Source organism: Canis aureus, chromosome 18 (genome assembly GCF_053574225.1).
Source record: "Canis aureus isolate CA01 chromosome 18, VMU_Caureus_v.1.0, whole genome shotgun sequence".
Taxonomy (NCBI): Eukaryota; Metazoa; Chordata; class Mammalia; order Carnivora; family Canidae; genus Canis; species Canis aureus.
Genome location: NC_135628.1, coordinates 29,974,321 through 29,995,739, shown reverse-complemented (window position 1 = coordinate 29,995,739; position 21,419 = coordinate 29,974,321). Strand labels below are relative to the sequence as shown.

At 38.3% G+C, this 21,419-nt stretch overlaps 2 protein-coding genes across 21 annotated transcripts in view; one reads left to right on the top strand and one right to left on the bottom strand.

The window, feature by feature from the left end:
- The window catches only part of SOSTDC1 (sclerostin domain containing 1), a 57,064-nt gene extending 47,583 nt beyond the window's left edge, over positions 1-9,481 (bottom strand). For 4 of the 16 annotated variants that reach the window (XM_077856670.1, XM_077856675.1, XM_077856676.1 and 1 more), the window contains exons 1-2: positions 9,200-9,442; positions 8,696-8,846 (exon numbers count right to left, since the gene is read on the bottom strand). Coding sequence is in view for 1 of the 16 variants with exons in the window: in XM_077856679.1 (XP_077712805.1) it covers positions 8,696-8,699 (4 nt within the window). In the remaining 15 variants the exon portion in view is untranslated. Of the gene's footprint in view, positions 1-8,695; positions 8,874-9,199 lie in introns of all 16 variants that reach the window. The other 12 variants (XM_077856671.1, XM_077856673.1, XM_077856678.1 and 9 more) reach the window with 7 other exon arrangements.
- LRRC72 (leucine rich repeat containing 72) overlaps positions 9,324-21,419 on the top strand; it is a 33,920-nt gene continuing 21,824 nt past the window's right edge. The window contains exons 1-3 of one of the 5 annotated variants that reach the window (XM_077856668.1): positions 9,324-9,533; positions 14,029-14,102; positions 18,621-18,690. In XM_077856668.1, coding sequence (XP_077712794.1) covers positions 9,414-9,533; positions 14,029-14,102; positions 18,621-18,690 — 264 coding nt within the window. In that variant the 5' untranslated portion in view covers positions 9,324-9,413. Of the gene's footprint in view, positions 9,534-13,991; positions 14,103-18,620; positions 18,691-21,419 lie in introns of all 5 variants that reach the window. The other 4 variants (XM_077856666.1, XM_077856665.1, XM_077856667.1 and 1 more) reach the window with 4 other exon arrangements.

Here is a 21,419-nt window from a genome sequence, read left to right as displayed (position 1 = left end):
CAGCGGTTTGGCGCCTGCCTTTGGCCCAGGGCGCGATCCTGGAGACCCAGGATCGAATCCCACATCGGGCTCCCGGTGCATGGAGCCTGCTTCTCCCTCTGCCTGTGTCTCTGCCTCTCTCTCTCTCTCTCTCTCTCTGTGTGTGACTATCATAAATAAATAAAAATTAAAAAAAAAAAAAAAAAAAGGTACATCCTTAAGATTATTACTACATCAACTAACTCAACTAACTTGGTTGGACTCTTGATTTAAAGTACAGAAATCTAATGCAAACTACCTTAAACCAAAATGAAAGTATATTGACTTGCATAACCAAACTGCAGTGAACCAGAAGCAAGTGTGGAGCTAGCTAAAAGGAGGGACTAACAGGGACTGTTAAACTTAACCTTCTCTTGCTGTGTATGTTAGTTTCATGCTCTTCTACTATAAATCCACTTTCTATGTAGAAACATGGCTAATAGCTTCTAGGCTCATACACTAATAGCACAATGAAAAAATTCTAGGCAGGAACTCTGATTGTACTGGCTTCTGTAGCTGACCAATAGTTGTGGCCAGGTTATGAAGTCCAGTTATATTTAGGTTCCCACATTTAGACCAAAAACTAGCCAGGGAGGTAGGGTCATGTAATGCCTATTCTAATTCATTTGTACTTTAACCAAACTTCTCATTATAAGGATAAAGTATAAAAAAGAATACTCAATAATAATACACATAGGATAAGTTCTAATTGGTATTAAAGAAGGGGTAGAAACAGTCTGCAGAAAATCGTTGGGTTATAATAACAACCTAGACAATGGGAGAAGATATTTGCAAGTTTTATAGCTGACAAGAGTCTAGCATTCAGAATATATAAAGAAAAAAAAAAGAATATATAAAGAATTCTTACCGCTGAAAAAGCAAAAGAAAAAAAGTCAAATGAAACAATTTAAAAATGGGCATAGGCAAAAATCTTGAATAAACATTTTTCTAATAAGGAAGTTACACAAATGGCCAACAAGCACCTGAAAAGACACATCTTTAGTCATTAGGAAAATGCAAACCACAAATGTTGGCAAGCAACAGAGGACTTCAAACCGCATACACTGCTGCTGGAAGTAAAATGGTGCAGCCACTGTAGAGAGGCTTTTTGATAGCTCCTCAAGAAATTGAACAGAATTTCTATACAACCCAGTAAATCCATTCTTAGGCATACACCTAAAAGAATTGAAAACAAGAGCTCAAACAAAGATTTACAATTAAATCTACATAGCAGCACTAGTCACAATAGCCAAAAGATAGAAACAACCCAAGGGTCCATCAATAGGTGAATGAATAAATGAACTGTGGTATATCAATACAAAGGAATATTATTTATCCTTAAAAAGAAGGAATTGCTGATACATGTTAAAACATGTATGAACTTCCAAAACATCCTTCTGAGTGAAAGAAGCTAGACTTATATTATTCCATTTATATTAAATATCCAGTTCAAGTAAATCCTTAAAGATAGTGAGCAAATTAGTGATTACTGAAGACAACATGTAATATTAACTTTAGATCTTCCACCACATAGCTTCACCACCAGGAACAGACCCCTTCTTTTTCCCTTTAGTTCTAACTTGAAAAATCTAGGAGTAATTATTCTGCTTAGCCAATCTTGGTTTATTTGCCCCACCTTTGATGCCAAGAGCTTTGAGAGCTATAATTATCAGCCTCCCTTGGGCCATACAATCAGGGACAAAGCAGTGCCCCCAAAGAAGGACATCTCTTTTTAAAAGAAGAAGGTGATCAAAAGGCAATAATATAATTCCTAATCACAATTATGTCCCTTCCTTTCATACTCAGTTCCCTTTCTCTCTTACCTGTTTCTTTACATTTGTTTTCTTCTTTTTTTTCTTGTCTTCACCCACCATCTCCTCTTTTCTCTCCACCCCCTTCCTTTCTGTTTTTCTTCTCTTTTGCTTTCTCTCTTCCTTCTCCTTTGTTCTAGTCTTTCTCTCCCTTTCCCTTATTCCCCCTCCTGTTTTTAATAGTCCATGCTTGCAAAACCCACTCACAACCATCACCTCTACAAAAAGTAGGACTTGAGCTTGATTTCTGCTTCTTACAGCACAATCCAGATGACTAGGTAAAAGGTAAAGAATTGGGCAAAGCCTAAATGAGCTGTTTGTCTATCTTTTCTACACAAATTTAAGGAAAACTGCCAAACTTCTTGGAAACTGTACCCCAAATGTGGAACCACATTTTCTTTCTTTGTTATGACCTAAAATGAATTCATGAAACAAACAAAAAATTTTCTAAGACTTTAGAAGCATTAAATTTGCAATGCAAAAAGTCTCTTCATGTCTTTGTAGTTCTGAAAAAGATTTCTTCTGAACTACTTTCCAAAATGCAGTGTCTATAATTAAAATGATTATTGAATCTTTGTCTCCTATTTGCTTTGTGTGAAAAGTTGGTAATGAAAGCATCATTAATAAAAACCTTACAACTGAATAAAGGCAATAAGCAGCACACAGTTATTACAGTCAATAAGACACTCTGGAATTCTGTACAAGGGTAATTGAAACACTTTAGGCTCTAAGCAAATAATAGTAACATCTTTAATGATCCATTTGAATGCCAGCCAATATCAAGCAGAACCAAACACAATTAAAGTGTGTTTAGAGCTATGGGTGCTAATACTATTTGCTTCGTAACTCCCTTTCTTTGGAGTGTCTTATTCACATTCTCCATTACTTGGCAGAGTATGTGATTTATGGTAGGGATTCAGTCCATTTCAATGCCTAACTGAATGAATGAACACATAAATGAAGGACTTCGGGTCATCTAAAATAGCTTCTGCATGCAGAAAGAAGAGCTCTTTAAGTGGCTTGATGGTCCAAGTCTGGCCACACATGGTAACTTGCTGGAGCTAGTTTGAGAGTCTCTCTGTCACAGTAGTATGTGTAAATAAGAACAACAAATAATCTGTCCCTGAGAATTTTGGATGCCACTGCTACCAGTGATCTTATTATGCAAAACTAATTCAGGCCATAAAGGAAAATGACTTATCTCAGTCTTCATTCTGAACTATACTTTAAAAGTTATGGAAGTATGGAGAAGAAAATCAGTTTCAGATGGTTAAGAGTCTCAGAGAAACCTGTTATGCGGAGAGTTGAAACTGAGCCCCAAAATAACACCCCAAATTTGACAAAATAATAGTACTTTATATTGTCCCATTGTCTTTTAAAGTATAGATCACATTTGAAAAAATTTTCATAAAGAGATGAAAAAGATATTTATTGATTTGCTAATAGTATTTATTCAGGCAATGATTTTTAAGTCAACGTAACTTAGATTAAGTTGTAGTTTAATAAAAAATACTTTTAAAATTATCCTTCAACTAAATTACCAACTATTATGATAAAAGAATTGGATTTATTTTTACATCTAAACATGTGGTTGCATGTAGCTAACATTCCAAAATTAAATTTGGCTTTCCAGATTTAAATATTAATCTGGAAATTGTCAGGATGAGAAATTTTGTCAAATTTTTACTACATATGGTAAGAGGGACAAGAATTCTTTTGAGAAGAACCAAGTAGACTACAGAAATAGAGCTTTTCAGCTCTCCTTGAACTTACAACTTAAATTCATATGTACATATTTCATATGCATGTAGTACAATAATACACATATAAATGTATAATTAGTTATATATCGCTACAGAACAAATTATTTCAAAATGTATAAGCTTAAAACAACAAACATTTATTATCTCCATTTTGCATGTCAGGAATCTGAGTGTGGCTCAACTGGGTACCTCTGGGTCAGAGTCTCCCACAAGGCTACAAGTCAGACCACAGGTATAGTTATCTGAAGACTTCAGTGGGGGATCCACTCCCAAGCTGACTCCAGTGGCTATTGGCAGGCTTCAGGTCCTCTCTGGCTTTTGGCCAGAGACAACAATACCTTGTCATGTGGGCCTTTCTCTAGGTCTGCTCACAACATGATAACAAGTTTACCTGAGACCAGGCCAGAGAACAAGTGAAAAGGTGCCCAAGACAGAAACCACAGTCCTTTTGTAATCTAATCTCAGATGTGATATCCCATCCTCCTGCCATATTCTATTTATCAGAAGCCCATGAATCTGTCCCACATGCAAGGGAAGGGAGTTACAGAAGGATGTGAAAACCAGGATGTAGGGATCACTGGGAGTATTGCAGAGGTTGTCTATTGTGTGTGTGTGTGCTCGTGCACACACGTGCATAAGTGTCGGAATGTGTATGTATATACATATGCATCTGTGCATGCACCCACACGTTCATGTATGTGTGCATATACACACATATCCCCACACATTAGTATAAAAAGAGAATTTATGCTTCAAATGCCCAATTGTTATAGCATATGTGTGACAAAATACAGCATTCCTGCTAGTATTAACAAGACTTCTCTGCCAATTTAGGGTAAATTTTTCCCTATCAATAACTCATGAAGTCTAAATTGAACAAAGTGATGAAAAGGTTAGTAATTTTAATGATATGACAAAATGAAATCCTATAATGGAAATTAATTTTAAAGAATTGAATGGCATTTCCACCCAATTACTATTTCTCATTTCAGGCAAGAGGTTTTCTGTCCTAGGCTCCATGATTTAAAAACCTCTGCTCAGATGTTCCTCTGGACTCCACACCCCCTAATCCACCCCAAGGGACAAGAGGATGAGCCCACCTGGAGTTCTTGCCCAATCATCTTTTTCATGCTCTATACCTAGAACCCTGATGGGCATGTGCTCCTCAAGGTACATGGAATAGTCAAAGGGCAACTATGTGAGGGCATGGATAGAGGTTAGACATGGGACCCATTGATCTCAGAGAAAATGTAAAATCACACCAAAACCAGCAAAGGTTTAGAATTGAAAATTTTATTATTTGGTGAAGCCGCAGTTTTATCTACAGGTTTCTAACTTTTCCAGACAGTGTAGAAATGTTTCTAAATTAGAACCACTTTCTGTTCCATCCAGGTAGCTATTTGGAGGATTGTGTGTGAATTATGAGAGGAAATAAAGTAGATAAGGAAGAACCAGAAATGACTATTTTCCCATGAGAATTCAAGAAATAATATATACGGGCAATGTTCTTCCAGAGCCATGATGACAAAATGTGTCGCAGGGTTGAGAAGAGATTGATGCTTCCCTATTAGCTCAGAACCCACCATCACTGATAATTTAAACAACCGTAACCCTTAAAACATCAGATGATGGCATCCTAGGCATGGATTCTAGAGATCAGTGAGAGTAATTTAGGGACAGAGAAATAAAGTTTATCTCAGCAGTCTGAAGGGGTGGCAGGCATTAGCCAGGCAGAGGAGCACAAGGGAAAACAGTTGCATAAGATGCTACAAGATGACTTGAGTCATTGGATGACTTCAAGTAATGACTGGGAACCTCCATAGATCTAGCTTGTAGGGCTTCAGTCATTTTCATCTGCATGTTCAAAGTTAAGCAACTGACATGAAATGACAATTCACAGAAAAAAAACTACAAAGGGCCAATAAGTATTTGAAAGACACTCAACTTCACTCAATAAGTATAAATTAAAACATCAAGATACAATTTTTCTCCAATTAGATTGGCAAGATTGAACAAAATATCCTATGGAGAAAGAGACACCCATACATGACTCATTAATACCATCAAGGAATTTCACCTGATGGAATACTCAGGAGCACAAAAACACTATTACAACATTGATTATCATAGCAAAGAGAAAAGAAAGCTGGACAACATAAATGTCATCAATAGGGTAATGAATAAATAAACCATAAGAAATGTTACAAGGGAACATAACGCAACAATTCAACTCAGTAGTTTGAGTTTATAAGATGGAAGTTCACGGGGTGGTAAGGAGACATATGAAAGCTGAAGAACAAATGATATGGACCCATTCCATTTAAAAAACAAACCAAAAAAACCCCCCAAAACCTACACAGGCAGAATTTAGTTAGCAAGCCACAGTCTCATAGGTGCTAGCAGAAGATACAAGACTTCTGGGTCAGAGATTAAGGGCAGTTTATTACTCACAGTAACAGCACAACCTGAGTATCAGTATTTGCACCAATGCCTCCAGCCACAATTTCCAAAGGTCAATGAGAAGCAGGCCAAGTGATGTGGTCACATACAGTGGGTTGTGTTAGAGGACAGGAACACTGAGTTTAGAAAACCCAAATATTTTATACTGGGCAGTAAAAGCCTTCCTGATCTCAACCTTATTAAAAGAGAAGGAGTGCTTGCTTCGGCAGCACATATACTATTATAAGGGAAGGAGACATTACTTTTATAATGCTGCTTAGTGAAGAAAAAAAAACAAAAAAAAATCAAAAAACACTCACTCTTTGCTCAGGAGGTAAACACTATATCTTCCAAGGGTGTTCATTACAAAAATTTTAAATATGGTCCTGAACAAAGGCAGTCAGTGTCTCTTCCTATAAAACTTGCAGTAACATGAAAAGCTCATGGAGAATTCCATGAATTCTCAATGTTCCATTTCATTCTCATTTTGTGTAAATGAACAAACAAAAAATTGTACTTGTCAACTAAAATAATATTTTACCTAAACTTATAACAATGAGAATGTTGATACTGTACTTAAGAAATACCATAAAAGATATATTTTTATACATAAGAATATGTTTTGATTGTGGTTCATGTGTTGCTCATTTTATGCACATTCTACAGAGTAGAAAATGGCTGATAATGATTATTTCATGTAATAAATATTTTTCATTTGCTTGGAAAGAATAGCATCCAGACTGATTACTAGAATTACTCAAGGCAAAATTAGAGAGATTTTTTTTATTATTTAGCTTTAATAATAACCATCACATACACAAATTTTTTTCTCACACATTTTCCACTGGAAAATTCTTCTTTAAAAAAACAATTGCATGTCAACATCTCAACATGAACCTTTTACTCTCTGAATAATACATACTACTTGTCTAGAGGAGTATAATTAAACAATAGATTTTTGAGCTGAACTTTCAACTTCTTCATTTTATATTGAAGAAACTGAATCCCACAGACATTAAGTGACTTGAAAATGGCCAGCAACTGGTTAATGTCAGAGCTGAGACCAAACCCCACATGCCCTGACTTGGAGCACAGGCTCTTTCTTCTTATCCAAAGCCACATACATGATATGATAGAGCTTTCAAATTGGGGTATGCATACCCCTGCAGGCAATGGCAGTATGCCAGGGAGGTAAAGCCACAGGATAAACACAGGGTGTCTTGCTTCAATGTAAATATTACTCAAAGATTTGAGGGGAATTAGGGGAGCCACTTTATTTTTATTTTAAAACAAGATTGATTGTAAAGCAGAATGTGCATTTTACATGGATTTTTTAAATCCTTGAAGCTGAATTCCTGAGGCTATAATCCCATCTCATAGAGGTAAAAAATCTCTCTGCTCACTCTGGTAGGGATACCTCTTTTGTAAAAATTTAATGCCACCAATGTGAGGATTTCTAGGAAGTTCCTTTTACCAAAAAAGTACTTCACTAACTTCCATCTTTGACCTTCTATAATTAAACTTGCATTATTTTAGTCCTCAGGATCAGTTAAATTGTGAATTTTTCTCAAGGAGAGAACACATTAAGACCTCATAATAAATGAGTTTCTGAGTTCCTTTACGAAGAATAGAGCTGTTTTTTAAAATTCTTTTTTCTCTTCTTAATATTGAGTAAAATGAAAAGAATAAAGGATACTACTTTTAAATGTGATTTTAGTAGAAATTAAGTGGTTAATAGTTTACTTATGTAAGATGCTCTGTAAAAGTATTTTGCATATGATTCTAAAACTCACATTTGTGTCATGTACGGAGTTGAACAAATAGTATGCATTTCCATTTTTTCATGTATTATATACATGAATGATATCTGAAATTCTGTAATCCATATTAATAGCAAAAATGAGAGGCAAGAGGCCAGTAAATTATTGTATACATTTTCTCAGTGGATCATTCCACTCAACTGATTTTTATTTCTGGGATATAAAACCACTTCGACAGTCGTTCTCAGATGATCACTCCTTCTGTGATAACTCGGAAGACTTTTACCCACCCACCTCCACCAGACCCAAATACATTTTCAGAAGTATTAAAAGAGTGTGTGTTTGATTTCTTTGAGTCATTTTTAAATACTCTATTCCAACTCCAGCATTTTTTTTAAAAAAAAGATTTTATTTATTTATTCATGAGAGACACAGAGAGAGAGAGGCAGGCAGAGACATAGGCAGAGAGAAAAGCAGACTCCATGTAGGAAGCCCAATGTGGGACTCAATCCCGGGACCATGGGATCATGCCCTGAGCCGAAGGCAGATGCTCAACCGCTGAGCCACCCAGGCATCCCTCCAGCATTTTTTTAATGCAAGTAACCTGACTCGTTTCTAAAAGCTACATTTAATTTAGACTTCAAGTTCAAATGTGGACCCAAAAAACCAACTAATTCAATTGAATCAACATTTACTGAATGCAGTATATTAGTAGGCCCTAGCAGAAAATAGTGATGGCATAGACAGACTCCTGCCTCCAGAGTATCCCAAGCTAGAGGGGAACAAAACTCACATAAAGAAGATCATAAGATAGTCTATGCAAGAGATTAGACTAGGGGAGCCATCAATTAACAATAACAACTTAAAGATTGGAAAAAACTTGCCAAATAATGGCTCAGCTTACCCATTTCCTGCCAGTGGGAAGACTTTTCAGGTACTGAACCAACATGCACTTACTCTTCACAGTAAGATCAGCCAAGAGTTCCACTGTTCTGTGCTCCTGGAATCTTGGGCTCCTGGAAACTGCCACCTCCACCTCCATCCTGGAACTGGGTCTAGGATGAGGCAAGTAAGACACCGGCCTTAGTACAAAAATATAAGGCATTCAAACTCAGCAATCAAAACAAATGTCCTTTGCAATATATATATTGTTTTAGAAATTCAAAATTAATGCAACAGCATTTATAATGAGTAGAATGTCAAAATGTAAATAAAGGCAGGGTTAACAGTCCTGAATTTTTTCTTTTTTGGTTCAAGCTCCACTAGGATTCTGCAGGGCATTCATTCACCCTCACCCCCACATGTGGCCAGTGGTACATCTAATCCTCAGAAGGCTAAATTTTCTGATATTTAGAACTCAAATCAATGAAATTATTATTAGTTGGGTGATTGCCATTGGGGTCATCACCTGATCTCTGGCATCCACAGCCAGCTTCAGCGCACACTGGAGAAGCACGAGTTTGTCCAAGGTCCGACGTGGTGGGCGACGCAGGGCCTCACGTGAAAACGTCACAGAAGTCAGGGATTGGCTTCACATCTTCCCTAGTTTGGATTGGCTTTGAGATGCCGCGATGGTGCAACTGTTGGTAACAGAACAATGAGCTGTGGGCTGGCTTGGGTGGATGCTAGATGCCGCTGCCTTCCCCGCTGCCCTGATGGCTTGGGACCCGAACCATCTGCCCGGGGGTGCCTCCCGACGGTTAATCAGGACTCGGGAAGCTGCCCTGGAGGTCAGCCGTAGGGTAAGCGGCCCCCCCTTCTGCAGGCTGCGAGCCCCTCGGGTCCATGCCGGAGCCTGGGGTGGGCCGGAGGGGGTGGAACGTGGGGAGCCCCGGGCGCTCCCCGGGGCTGGAGGCCCGTAACCTCCGGGGTCGGGCGTGGGGATGCCTCTGAGCCCCACTAGCGGACTTGCGGGAGGAACCTTTCCCGGCTGACCCTCCGCCACATGTATAACAACAGCAGGTCAGAGATTAGGTACTAAAGCCATAAATTTGGAGTCTTGACTCTCCAAAAGATACGTGTAACCCAGAAATGCCATTCCCCAATGTGCAAAGGGACACCCTGACAAGGAAAGTTTCAGAGTTGAGGCCAGTTAAGATAAAACTTCAAGAATGCTTGGGGGTGGGGGGTGGGTCAGAATTGTTGGACATGGGAGCTACCCAAGTGTTGAAGAGTTCTAGGACCCATCTGAAGAGGCTTGGGGCTGCCACGTAAATCAAGGCTGGGGGTTCTATAAAGATTTGAAAGCTACTCACACTAAGTCCTAACCAAGCTGTGGTGCCTGTGTGTTGTGTGTAGCTCTGGAAACTTATCGTTACGGAAGGTAAATCACCAAAGAGAATGTTTTCTTCTATAAACTCTAATAGAGACTTCATTCTTCCAGGATTTAACAATCCAACAATTTTCAAACTTTTTTTTTCCCCCCTATTTTATGTAGATGCTAAGGCATGGGGTGGTGGACCAGGAAGCTGCTCCTGTCCTGTGCCAGAACTGCCCACACCCCAATTCCATGTTGGATTGTTTTTATTGCCCTGTTTGGTCAATGAGTTAATTTGAAATCTGACTGCACTCCCCCCCTCCAAGAGACGACTGAAATTGTTGTCCAAATTCAACACCTCTTTGGAGTAATATCCTTCACTAGCCTCCACAATGCTGCAGGTTGAAATCCCACCTTCTTGAAATCTGCTTTCTGGCCTCCCTCTGTGCTCTTGTTTCTCCTCACTTTGTAACCATCGCTCCAAACCTTCCTTCTGTCTTCCCAGCTTGATTTCCTCCTCCTTTCTCTAAATGTGGGTACTTCCCAACAGTCTAAGTGGGTACCATTCTCTCCTATGCACTGACCTGACTTGCCAGGCTGCACACACCCAGGCAAGGTCCACTCTTCTACCTGCAGCTTTCTGGTGTGCACCTTGACACGGGTGTCCCACTGGTGCCACAGTTTCAGTGTTTCCAGCTGAATTTATTTTCCCTTCCAGGTCTTCTTCTCCTCATCCCATCATCACATTACCATCACCATTTGGGATTTTGCTCACCCTTACTCTGCCTTATTGTTTGCCAGTTTCCATCAATTCTCTCTGCATGCCCTATGTCACGTCTGCTCATGCTCCCTCAAACTTGCCCACTATCCCAGCACCTTGCCTTGATCCTCCAGAGGCAGTCTTGCTTCCTGTCTGCAGTTCCTTTGCCCCCCGACCCATCATACATTTGCTGCTCCTAGACTCACTTTCCTGAGGCCTTGCTCTGTCAAAAGCTGGATGTGGCCCAAGTGCCCCTAGACAGAAAAATGGAAAAAGAAAATGGAGTATATACTACCTACAATCGAATATGATTCAGCCTTAAGAAAGAAGGAAATTCTGACACCACAACATGATGAATCTGAAGATGTTATGCTTTGTGAAATAAGCCAATCACAAAAGGACAAATACTGTCTGGTTCCACTTAGATGAGGTACCCGGAGTAGTCAAATTCATAGATTCAGAAAATAAAAGGGTGTTTGCCAGGGGCTGGTGGGGGGAGGGGAAATGGGAAGTTAGTGTGTGATGCGTACACAGTTTCATTTGGGGAAGATGAAAACTTCTGGAAAAGGATGGTGGCCATGGTTGCACAACAGTGTAAATGTACTTAATTTCACAGAACTGTATAGTTGAAATAGTAAATTCTGTATTATATATATTTTACCACAATAAATAAAATAGCTGAGGGAAGGAATGCTTGTTGTGCTCCGTTAGATGAAAGGAATAGGCTGCTCGTGAAGTTGTGTGTTGATTGGGAACTGGAATTGGTCCACCATGGCTTCACTAAAACTCAAAACTTCTTGGCACATTTTCGTGTTCTTTGGCACTTTGACACTAATACTTGTTACTAGATTCATATGAAATTTTTGGTGGGGAAGAAGCATTCCATGATAAAAAGCTCCATAAATAAATAATTAATTACACCAGTGATCTACGTAGTATGCTGATAGCTTCAATTTCCTTTTTCATCTCTTAATTTTTGAAATTTGACTTCAATCCTTAAGTATTTATTCCATGGCTAACGTTTTCAAAATTTGTATTAATTTCCCATTGCTAAATTAATACATGCTTATTTTTAAATGTCCAAATATTGTTTTTATTCTTGTCTTATTTTTGGCAAATAATATTTAAATGCTCAGAAAATGAAAGTCCCACGTGATCTCAAGTAATAATTTTGTTAACAGTTTGAAGTGTATGCATTTCAATGCATATAAATGTCATTGGTGGGGCACCTGGCGGGCACAATTGGTTAAGCCACCAGCTCAGGTCGTGATCTCAGGGTGGTGAGACTGAGCCCCACATTGGGCCCCACATCAGGCTCCATGATCAGCACAGAGTCTGCCTTAGTTTCTCTCTCCCACTTCCTTGACCCCTCCCACTTGTGCTTTCTCTCTTTCCCTCTTTTCTCTAAAATAAATAAATAATAAAGGTCATTGGTAACAAAAATAGTGTTAGACAATGCCAATGGCATTTTTACTTTGGATATCTAGATATCTATCTCTATAATTTTAAGTTCTACACAGTATCCTATTGTGAAGTTACATATCAATTTAACCTATATCCCCATTAATGGGGCATATCTCACAAATGTAGGTAATATATGCTAAGATAAACAATGAAAATCAAATCGTGTGTGTGCAGACACACACATACTGCTGTATTTGTCAGCACTAGATGTAGAATGGTGGGATCAAGGCAAAAGCACATTTATAATTTAATAAAGATCTGCAAAGTTTTTTTTAAAAGATTTATTTATTCATGAGAGAGAGAGAAAGAGGGAGGGAGGGAGAGAGAGGGAGAGAGGCAGAGACACAGGCAGAAAGAGAAGCAGGCTCCATGCAGGGAGCCCAACGCGGGACTCGATCCCGGGACTCCAGGATCAGGCCCTGGGCTGAAGGCCAGCGCCAAACCACTGAGCCACCCAGGGATCCCCGAGCTGCAAAGTTTTAGTTCACTTTGAGTGGTCTTTAACATCTCAAAACTTTGACACAGTTGCGATTGACTGTATATGGTAGAAGCTAATAGTTTAGATGTTTAAGTTAAAATATCTAGACCCAGAAGCCTAAGCCTGATCCAATGGGTTTTTTTCAACCCCTAAATTCAGATTGTTCTTTATGGAGTCATTAAATATGCTGATGGAAATGCTTCCACCTGAGCCAATGAATTCTCTAAGCCCCAAGACTCAGCTTGTGTGACAAGATACCAAAGAAGTTTGAGATATAAATTAGCAGTGACACTCAATCCCTAATTTCAATCTTACTTTTCTTAAAGTCTTCTACTAAATAACAAAACTATTGTCAAATTTCATAAATCAATTACTGACATCACAACCTCACCACCCACAGCAAATCCCAACTGAAATTTGGTCATTGTTTTGACTCTGATAATTACAATGTTTGTCAGATTCCAGTAGTGCAACAATTATACTTTCCACTTTTGTTGTGTCTTGTTAGCTTTACTCCTTCATGACAAATTATAGATGGGCTTTAATTTTTCCATATTATCTTAGGTCATGTGGCTTGTAAATGTTATTTTGTAATTTAGCAAAGGCTCTTAAGAAAAAGCAAAGCTCTTAAATTGCTGTTGTTGGATTTGTATTTTCAAAACAAAGCCTATGGGAATAAAAATTACTTATTCTTCAGCAAAAATTCCCACGGTGCAAGTATGTTAGTAACCAGTGAAAAATGAAGATACTGTACCTTTGCAAAGAAAGGGAAATGACATTTATTCACTCATATATTCATCTGACATTTATTGAAAATTTACAATGTCAAGCACCTGTACAATAATGTGCATTGTATCCTACTCTACCTGCAATCAGGATAGTAAATATCTTCCATAAATATGAATTCTTCATGTTCAAAAGTACACTTAAGAATATTTAAAGACCAAAAAAAAAAAAAAAGAATATTTAAAGACCAAGTCACTCTGATCCATAGAGAATCAAAAACTTGGTTTTGGTGCATATATACATACGCATTTTTTTCTCTTTGATTAAAAATTATTTATACATCTGTGCCCAGGATTAAGGATAATGAAATTCAACCACAAAAATGATTAAATAATATATAATTGTAGTGTTGGAATTTATCAGTTTAGAGTGGTTGCCTCCGTATTCACCTTTCTTTTGATCTTCTTGTAGACATTATTGTTATTGACTGCAAATGTCTCTGTATTTTTGCTCAGTGGAATGTGGCTTGACAGATTAATTATATGTTATCAGGCAGTTGAAGATCAGCTAAAGATATGTGGCCGCAAGAGGGATGCTGATGTCTATGAGCTGTTCCTTTCTCAAAAGTAAGTCTTCTTGATATAAGAAATAGAAGAGCATCATATTATAATGTTTCACAGATTCAAATGTTCTTTTTAATTGTTTTTCCCAAAGACTAGATAGGCAAATACCACCCTCTAATTACTTTACCATTTGTTGGCATCCACAGTCTCTGTTAGAGAGGCAAGACTGAAGTGGGTAAAAACAAAGATTACAGAGCCAGGCTGAGTCTGAAGCCTAGCCCTGTCTCTTCCAGCTGGGTGATCTTGGGCATGCCATCAACCTCCCTGTTAGGGCTATCAGAGTTAGCAATTAAAAATACAGAAAGTCCGGTTACATGTGAATTTCAAAGAAACGAATATAACTTTTCCTTAATATTAAATTTGTCTCACACTTCCTTGGGTTTCTCTAAAATTCACATGTAAATGGGGCTTGTATTTTATCTGACAAACTTCCTGCCTCCAAGTAGAACAATGCTATCTTCTTCACAGGGTTGTTAGGTGAAGATGAAGTGAGTTAGTAGAAGGTAGAGGCAGACCTGGTACAAAAGAAGCACTCAAAAAGCATTGATACAGTTAATATTATTACTATTATTAGAGAATAATGGCTCATTATATCCCTATACTATAATAACAACCCTATTATGCCATACACCTAGCCAACAACCCCTACCCTATACTAATTTTACTGGTAAGTAGGAAACCTTCTTCCTCATCAACCCCCCTTCATTCCCCTCCAATTTCCCAGGGTGGCAGTCAGCAAAGTAGGTGCATCTACAAAACAGTCACAGCGCCTGAGATAGAATTCATGTGTAAGAGGAAGAGGATGTTATGGGTTGGATGGGAGTCTGACACCACAGTTTTTACTTGCCAACAAGTGACATCTGTGCAACTATACTTTGCATTTAATAACAGTGATCCTATTCCTACTCTTCTTTTCCCTGCTTCATGCTTTTATTTCTGTGAATTCTATGTATGATTTTAAAATAAGCTTGACATACTTCTACTCATATGTAATCTTTGGAACTCAGCTACTCTTTTTGGTGGTTGTTTTTGGAACTCAGCTATTTTTTAGAGAAAATGTCCCACATTATCATTGAAGTTAATCACTTTATCTCTGGTGATTTGAGGAAATCCTTTATTAATAAACAGATTTCTTTTTTATGTAAAATTTTTTTAGATTATACGTGCAGAGAAAAATATTTATCTTGGTAATGGTCCTGAATATCTTGGTAGTAAGGGGAAAAACAGGTGGCCAATGTAAGATTTTTTAAAATATATATTTTAGAAAGGAACAAATATGGTAGATAATTCCGACACACTTAAAGTCATGCTGTGACTCTTCCTATAGATCAGTTAGTTTTACAATAACAATATACATTTTATGTGGTCAAAAGATTGCTACTCTAAGCCTTTCATGATTTTAACAACAGTACACTGCAAGGCTAAGTAGAAAACAATAAGAAAAGCTTTACCACACTAGAAAAAAAGTTAGAAATATTGATCCTCTGACAGTGGGCAATTAGTGGTCTTCTCTACTGAAGGACAATACATTTTATATCCTAAGAAAACTAAGTTAACATTTAATCCATCTGGATACAAAAAAAAATTTTGAAAGTTTTCTCGGTCCAGAGACCAATAAACTGAGTAAACTAGGTTATTTGCCTATTATTTGTCTCTGCTGCCCTTGGTGGTGGGGGTTTGGGGGGTGGGGTGGCAGTGGGAAGTGGTGGGAGGAAAGGAATCTTATCAATGTCTCCTTGAGTAATCATGGAGAACACATACAACAGTGCTGACATCCTACTGTCAGCACAAGTCATTGCTGTCAGTAGGATTTCTCCTCTTTGCCTTCCATTGGTGTCACCTTGTAATGCAACAGCCCATATTGATTTCAAACAGGTTTATGTGTAGAACTAACTCTTCTGACTTGAGTTAAAATCGCTTTAAAAGGGAATCACTTTATTACATTATGTAATAGCTGCAAATTCAGCCTCAATATCACTAGTGCAAGGAAATTAAGGACATTAATTTGACACAGGTGATATTTCAAAGTATTAATGTATTAAAATAACTTTTCTGGAAAATCCTTGGGGAAATCCTCTAAGCGGGGCTTGAATTTCTCTGCTACCACATAATGATTGTTTTATTTTTCACGGGAACAGATGAAGCTAATGTGTTTTTTTTTTTTCCCAATGCAATAATTTTGCCATACTAGGATACAAATGCTTCTTCCCAGAAATAGGATACATATCTACAGTGATAGAGGGGGGAGTGCATCATGTGTATAACTTCTATTAGACATTGCTTTTGAAGAGTCTGGAATATTTTGTTGTGCCAGAGGAGAGCTCAAAGACTAATAGTGCATGTCCAAAGGACATGTAGTCTGCTTGAAGTCCTTTGCTTGGGATAATTTGAGAATTTTTTAAAAATGGAAAAGGATTTAAAAAAAACTTCAAATACAAGTAAGGTGGAAAAGAGAATGATTGAAGGAAATAAAGGGAAGGGGTGGATGGTCTTGCCAAGTTTTTATTTAAATTGCAGTTACTTAATCTACAGTGTAATACTAGTTTCAGGTGCAGAATTTAGAGACTCATCACTTATATAAAACATCCAGTGCTCATTACAAGTACCCTCCTTAATACCCACCACCTATTTAACAGAATATCAGCTAATAAGTGTAAAAAGAATGAGAGCATGAGAAAAGTCAGCATTTTTATAATCCCAAATCTTTTGATTCAGTAAGCATCGTCAGCTGAAGCTAAAGCTATTGAGTAAGTTTTGGGGTGATGAGACATACATGTAGTTATCAGAGTTTTGCCCCACATCTTACTTCTCAGTGACAGCATTTGTGCTTTTACAATGGTGAGACTTGGCAGACATGGCCTGAACCAAGTGACTGAAGTTTCTTCACTAAGAGTGGGACAAAGTGGCATCACTTGCCTCCTTCTGTGGTGTAGTGATCACCACCTTTGTTGTTGAAAAATGGTCTACCTTGAAGTCAATCATGAGGAAGCAATCAGACAAATCAGAAATGTGAGACATTCAATCTGAAAATTGTCCTGGACTCTTCAAAATTCAATGATAAGGTAATATAAAAGGAAAATATTCTAAATTTAAGAATACTAAGGGATTATACCAACTGAAAATGCAATGCATGAATTTTGATGGGATTCTGGATTTTAAAAAAAGCAAACTATAAAAGAAATATAGGGGCAACAGGGACAACTTGAATCTGAAAAGAATGTTAGATAAATGAATTCAATTTAATGTTTAGGTGTGATAATGTTATTGTGGCTATTCAGGAGGATGTCCCTGTGTGAGGGATATGCATGCTGAAGTATTTAGGAGTGAGAGCTCTAACAATGATAGGTGTGCAATTTATTTTCAAATGATTCAGCAAGAAAATTATAAGTATATATTTTATGTAGATAAGAGAGAATGAGCATAAATGTGGCAAAATATTAAAAATTATAAGGGCTATGCAACCTTTTATTGTAATATTCCTTCAACTTTTCTTAATTCTGAGATCTTTCAATCTAAAAAAAGTTGGTGAGAAAGGTTCCTTTTGTTTAGAAATATTGTGTGCTGATTTTTAAAAAAATTGTTTTCATAAAAATGTCATAAAATTTTCATTAAACTATTTCAAATAAAGATTAGTTCTTCAGTGTCCCAAAGTTTAAAAAAACCCAAAAACTTGTGAAAGGATGTTGCCACAAATGAGTTAATATATGTAACATTAGTATACCTTCAGCATGGTTTAAGGGCTTAGAAAAGTGTGTGTACTGTTTGATGCAGAGACATATATGTATGCATATCTGACCTGGGCACACATTTTCTGCCCTGAGAAATAAAAGAGATCTGAATATCCCAGCCCACAGCCATCAAGGACCAACTGTCCTCAGGGCTTTGCCCACTTTGCTGGTCACTCCCCCTCCCCACCCCACGCCTGTCCTTTTGCTGAGAGAGCGGCACCAGCAACAAGCTTCTGGGCTCCCCACACAGTTCAAGAACGATGGTAATATTTTGACCCCATATTAAATAAACATCAAAGGAAGAATAAAACACTTCACCTCATCTCTGTCTCTTGGTATACAGCCATTTCCACATCTTAAATACAATATGGCCAAGATCTGGACACACCCAAAGTAAGAACCTTGCTCCAAGTGGGAGCCAATAGTGTTTCCCACAATTAGGCACAAATCCAATGTCTTCCACACTTACTGTTTCCCCTCTGCTCTGTCCTCAGTAAAATCTTATTTTTTTTTTCAAATTGATGTCCCAATAAATGTAATCATAACGGGGTATAAATTCTATTAATGTGATAAAGTGTTTTCCTTCAATATTTCCTTTAACTGACAAAAATCTTAATCCAAATGAACGAAGTTTTAATGATGGTATTTCGGAAATTAGTAGGTAGGTGTGCCAACAATTTTGAAAGACTGAAGAGAGAGGCCCTTCCAGTTATTCCAGAGTCCTACTATATAACCCCACTTACCCTTGAATAAATTAATTGTTGCTAATGTTCACTTTTTATTTTCTCTCCAGGGATCTGACAGAGGTCATCGATCTATCTAGGTTTAAAAAATTAAAATACCTATGGCTACAGCACAACAAGGTAGTGGCATATTTTATCTTTAAATAGCTCTGTTATTAAGTCACTATTTTAATCTCTACTTTGTCTCTCATGTCCTGTCACAACTGGCCAGCATAGGCTATTTCTTCCTGGATTCCTGGAAGAAAACTTCAGCAGTGTTAGTGACTTTTCTTGTCTCTCTTACATAATTCAAAATCTTAACAGTCCATTGGAGTCCTAGTCATGGTTCAAGTTCAGAAATGAGAATGTCAGGGCACCTGAGTGGCTCAGTTGGTTAAGCGTCAGAGTCTTGGTTTTGCCTCCATGAGGATCTCAGGGGTGGTGAGATCGAGCCCCAAGTAGGGCTTCACGGGGGAAGTCAGCTTAAAACTTCTCTCTCTGTCTGCACCTCCCCCCACTCGCATGCTAGCATGCCTGCTCAGTCTCTAAAATAAATCTTTTTTTAAAAAAAGGAGAATGTCCAGGAGAGTATAGTAACCCACTTTCAATCTTTATTTGTAAATGAGACATCTCCCTACATTCTCTTGCTTATCCAGCTAGGGCTGACTGCAGATGGCCACTTGCCTTTTGTATGAGCTAGGAAGCTGTAGCTGGCTGTTCTCCTTTCCTTTCCCTTCTCCAGCCCTATCCAGGGTTGTTACGGAGTGGGGAGGTGTAGAGGAAGGGCAAGAGAGAACCAAAGTTCTTCTCATCTCATCTGTACCTTCTGGCACTAACAGATGTTCAAAGTCAACTTCTTTTCTCTTCATGGATTATTCAAGAGGAGCTTCCTCTGACTCTAATTCCTCTTCGCTGGCCACTCCTGTCTTCCCCTCCCCTTTGATCCCAGTGGTACCTACCACTGACAGCCCTCAGGCTAGAGCAGACTACTGTCTTGGGTGGGATTCCTGGTAAAGTACCCCAGATCAGTATGCCTTCAGTGGCTTGGCATGCAGTTGCCAGCACTCCCATACCTCTGTCCAGCTGTCAGAAGCCAAGGGCAGGGGTCGCTATCTCCCAGCTGCTACCCAAGCAGATCTAGTTTTCTCAGGAAGTACCAGACACTAAGCCAACATGTCCCCAAGTGCAGGGAGCTCTCGTCAAGGTCACTGAGTATGGCCCTTAAAGCTTCTTTTAGAGACCAGGGTTCAGGAGGCAATGCCCTCCCACTGCCCCCCTACAGTGGGTGTCTGACTGGGCTCCAAGTGCCCTCCATGTCCAAGAGCAGGGCTGAACTAAAATGCAAACCCAAACAATCATTAGAGTTAGCAAGTCAGTTGGTTATTCTCAACTTTCAAAAATTCGACTTCCCAACTGATTGTATTTTGTTCGTTAGGAATTGACGATCCAATCTGAACATTTTGAATTTAGACTTTCAAATACCAGCTGATTGAAAAGAAATAATTTCCGTTTCAACAGTAGTCCACTTGTCAAAACAGTCATCCCGACGCACAATGCTGCATCCCTAAGCAGCCGTGTTTATAAAAGCATTTCAATATCACATGGCATTTTCGGTCTTCTTTTGTTTTAATCGACTAAGTGGGAAATGGAAAATGAAAGTGCTTCCCATATTAAGTGTAAGTAAGCATAAGTCTCATAAGCTTGAAGTCATTTTAGGAGAACAAACACGATTACCTTTAAGATCCAGGCGACTAGCAACTGAAATGGAAAGTGCATGCACCACTTTGAGGCACACAAGCTTAAAACTCTTTTAAACACTCTGCCAAAAATTATCCTGGGTCACAGTGTGCGACCTCCGATCAGAAAAAGATGGAAATCCTCAAAAGCGTGGCATAAATGACTAATCTTTCTTTTTCATGTGTGCCTCTTGCGGTGTTCAGTTCTGAAGAACATGTACAAATGTCAGCAGTAGGTCTAAAGGGAGAGATATAATTAGGCATTTTTAAAAATACGTTTTGGCTTTTGGTAATGTGAATGCTCTCCCATCTCCAGTCATTGAATTTTCACACAGTTGACTTACAGATACACTGTGTACATAGGAAGGGGTTGTATATGCCGTCAACTATTTCACTTTCTTTTGTTTCTGAAGGGCAGTGAGTGGGGAAGGAATGCATCAGGAGGCTGAATTCTCTTTTTGTGCTTGGCCACTTGTTTGACAAGCTAACTATATTATTTCCAAAATCATCACCACTTAATTTTGTTCTTTTGTTGTTGTTGTTCTTTATAATAATAGACTTATTTAGGGCATAAAATGTGGAAAGGCGATCTTATCCAAAATAAGTTTGTTTAAAAGATTTTATTTATTTATTTATTTATGAGAGCGTGAGAGAGAGAATGAGCAGGAGGAAGGGCAAAGGAAGAGGGAGAAGCAGACTCCCCACCGAGCAGGGGCCCAATCACGGGACCCTGGGATCATGACCCAAGCTGAAGGCAAATGCCTAACCACCTGAGCCACCCAGGTACCCCTACAAAATAAGTTTTAAGCATTAACTAGATAAGTGAATAAGCTCATATGAGGTTTCCTATTGGTCAGTAATTAACCAGTTGCTAAGTTGCCTGAATACTCATGCTCCATGAAAAATTGAAGTTTTATTCAAGATCCCGACTCTGATGAGCACATTAGCTATGATAGTACTTCACTAAAATTCATATGTAAAATTTTGATTATTACTTTTTTTGTGTGCAAATCTAGATAGCACCACAGTCACCACTAAGAGGTCATTTATCATCATAGAAATGGTGTGGAGTGATGTGGTGAAAAACATCAATGTTGACATAAGAATGTAAATATTTAGAATTACACCATTTTG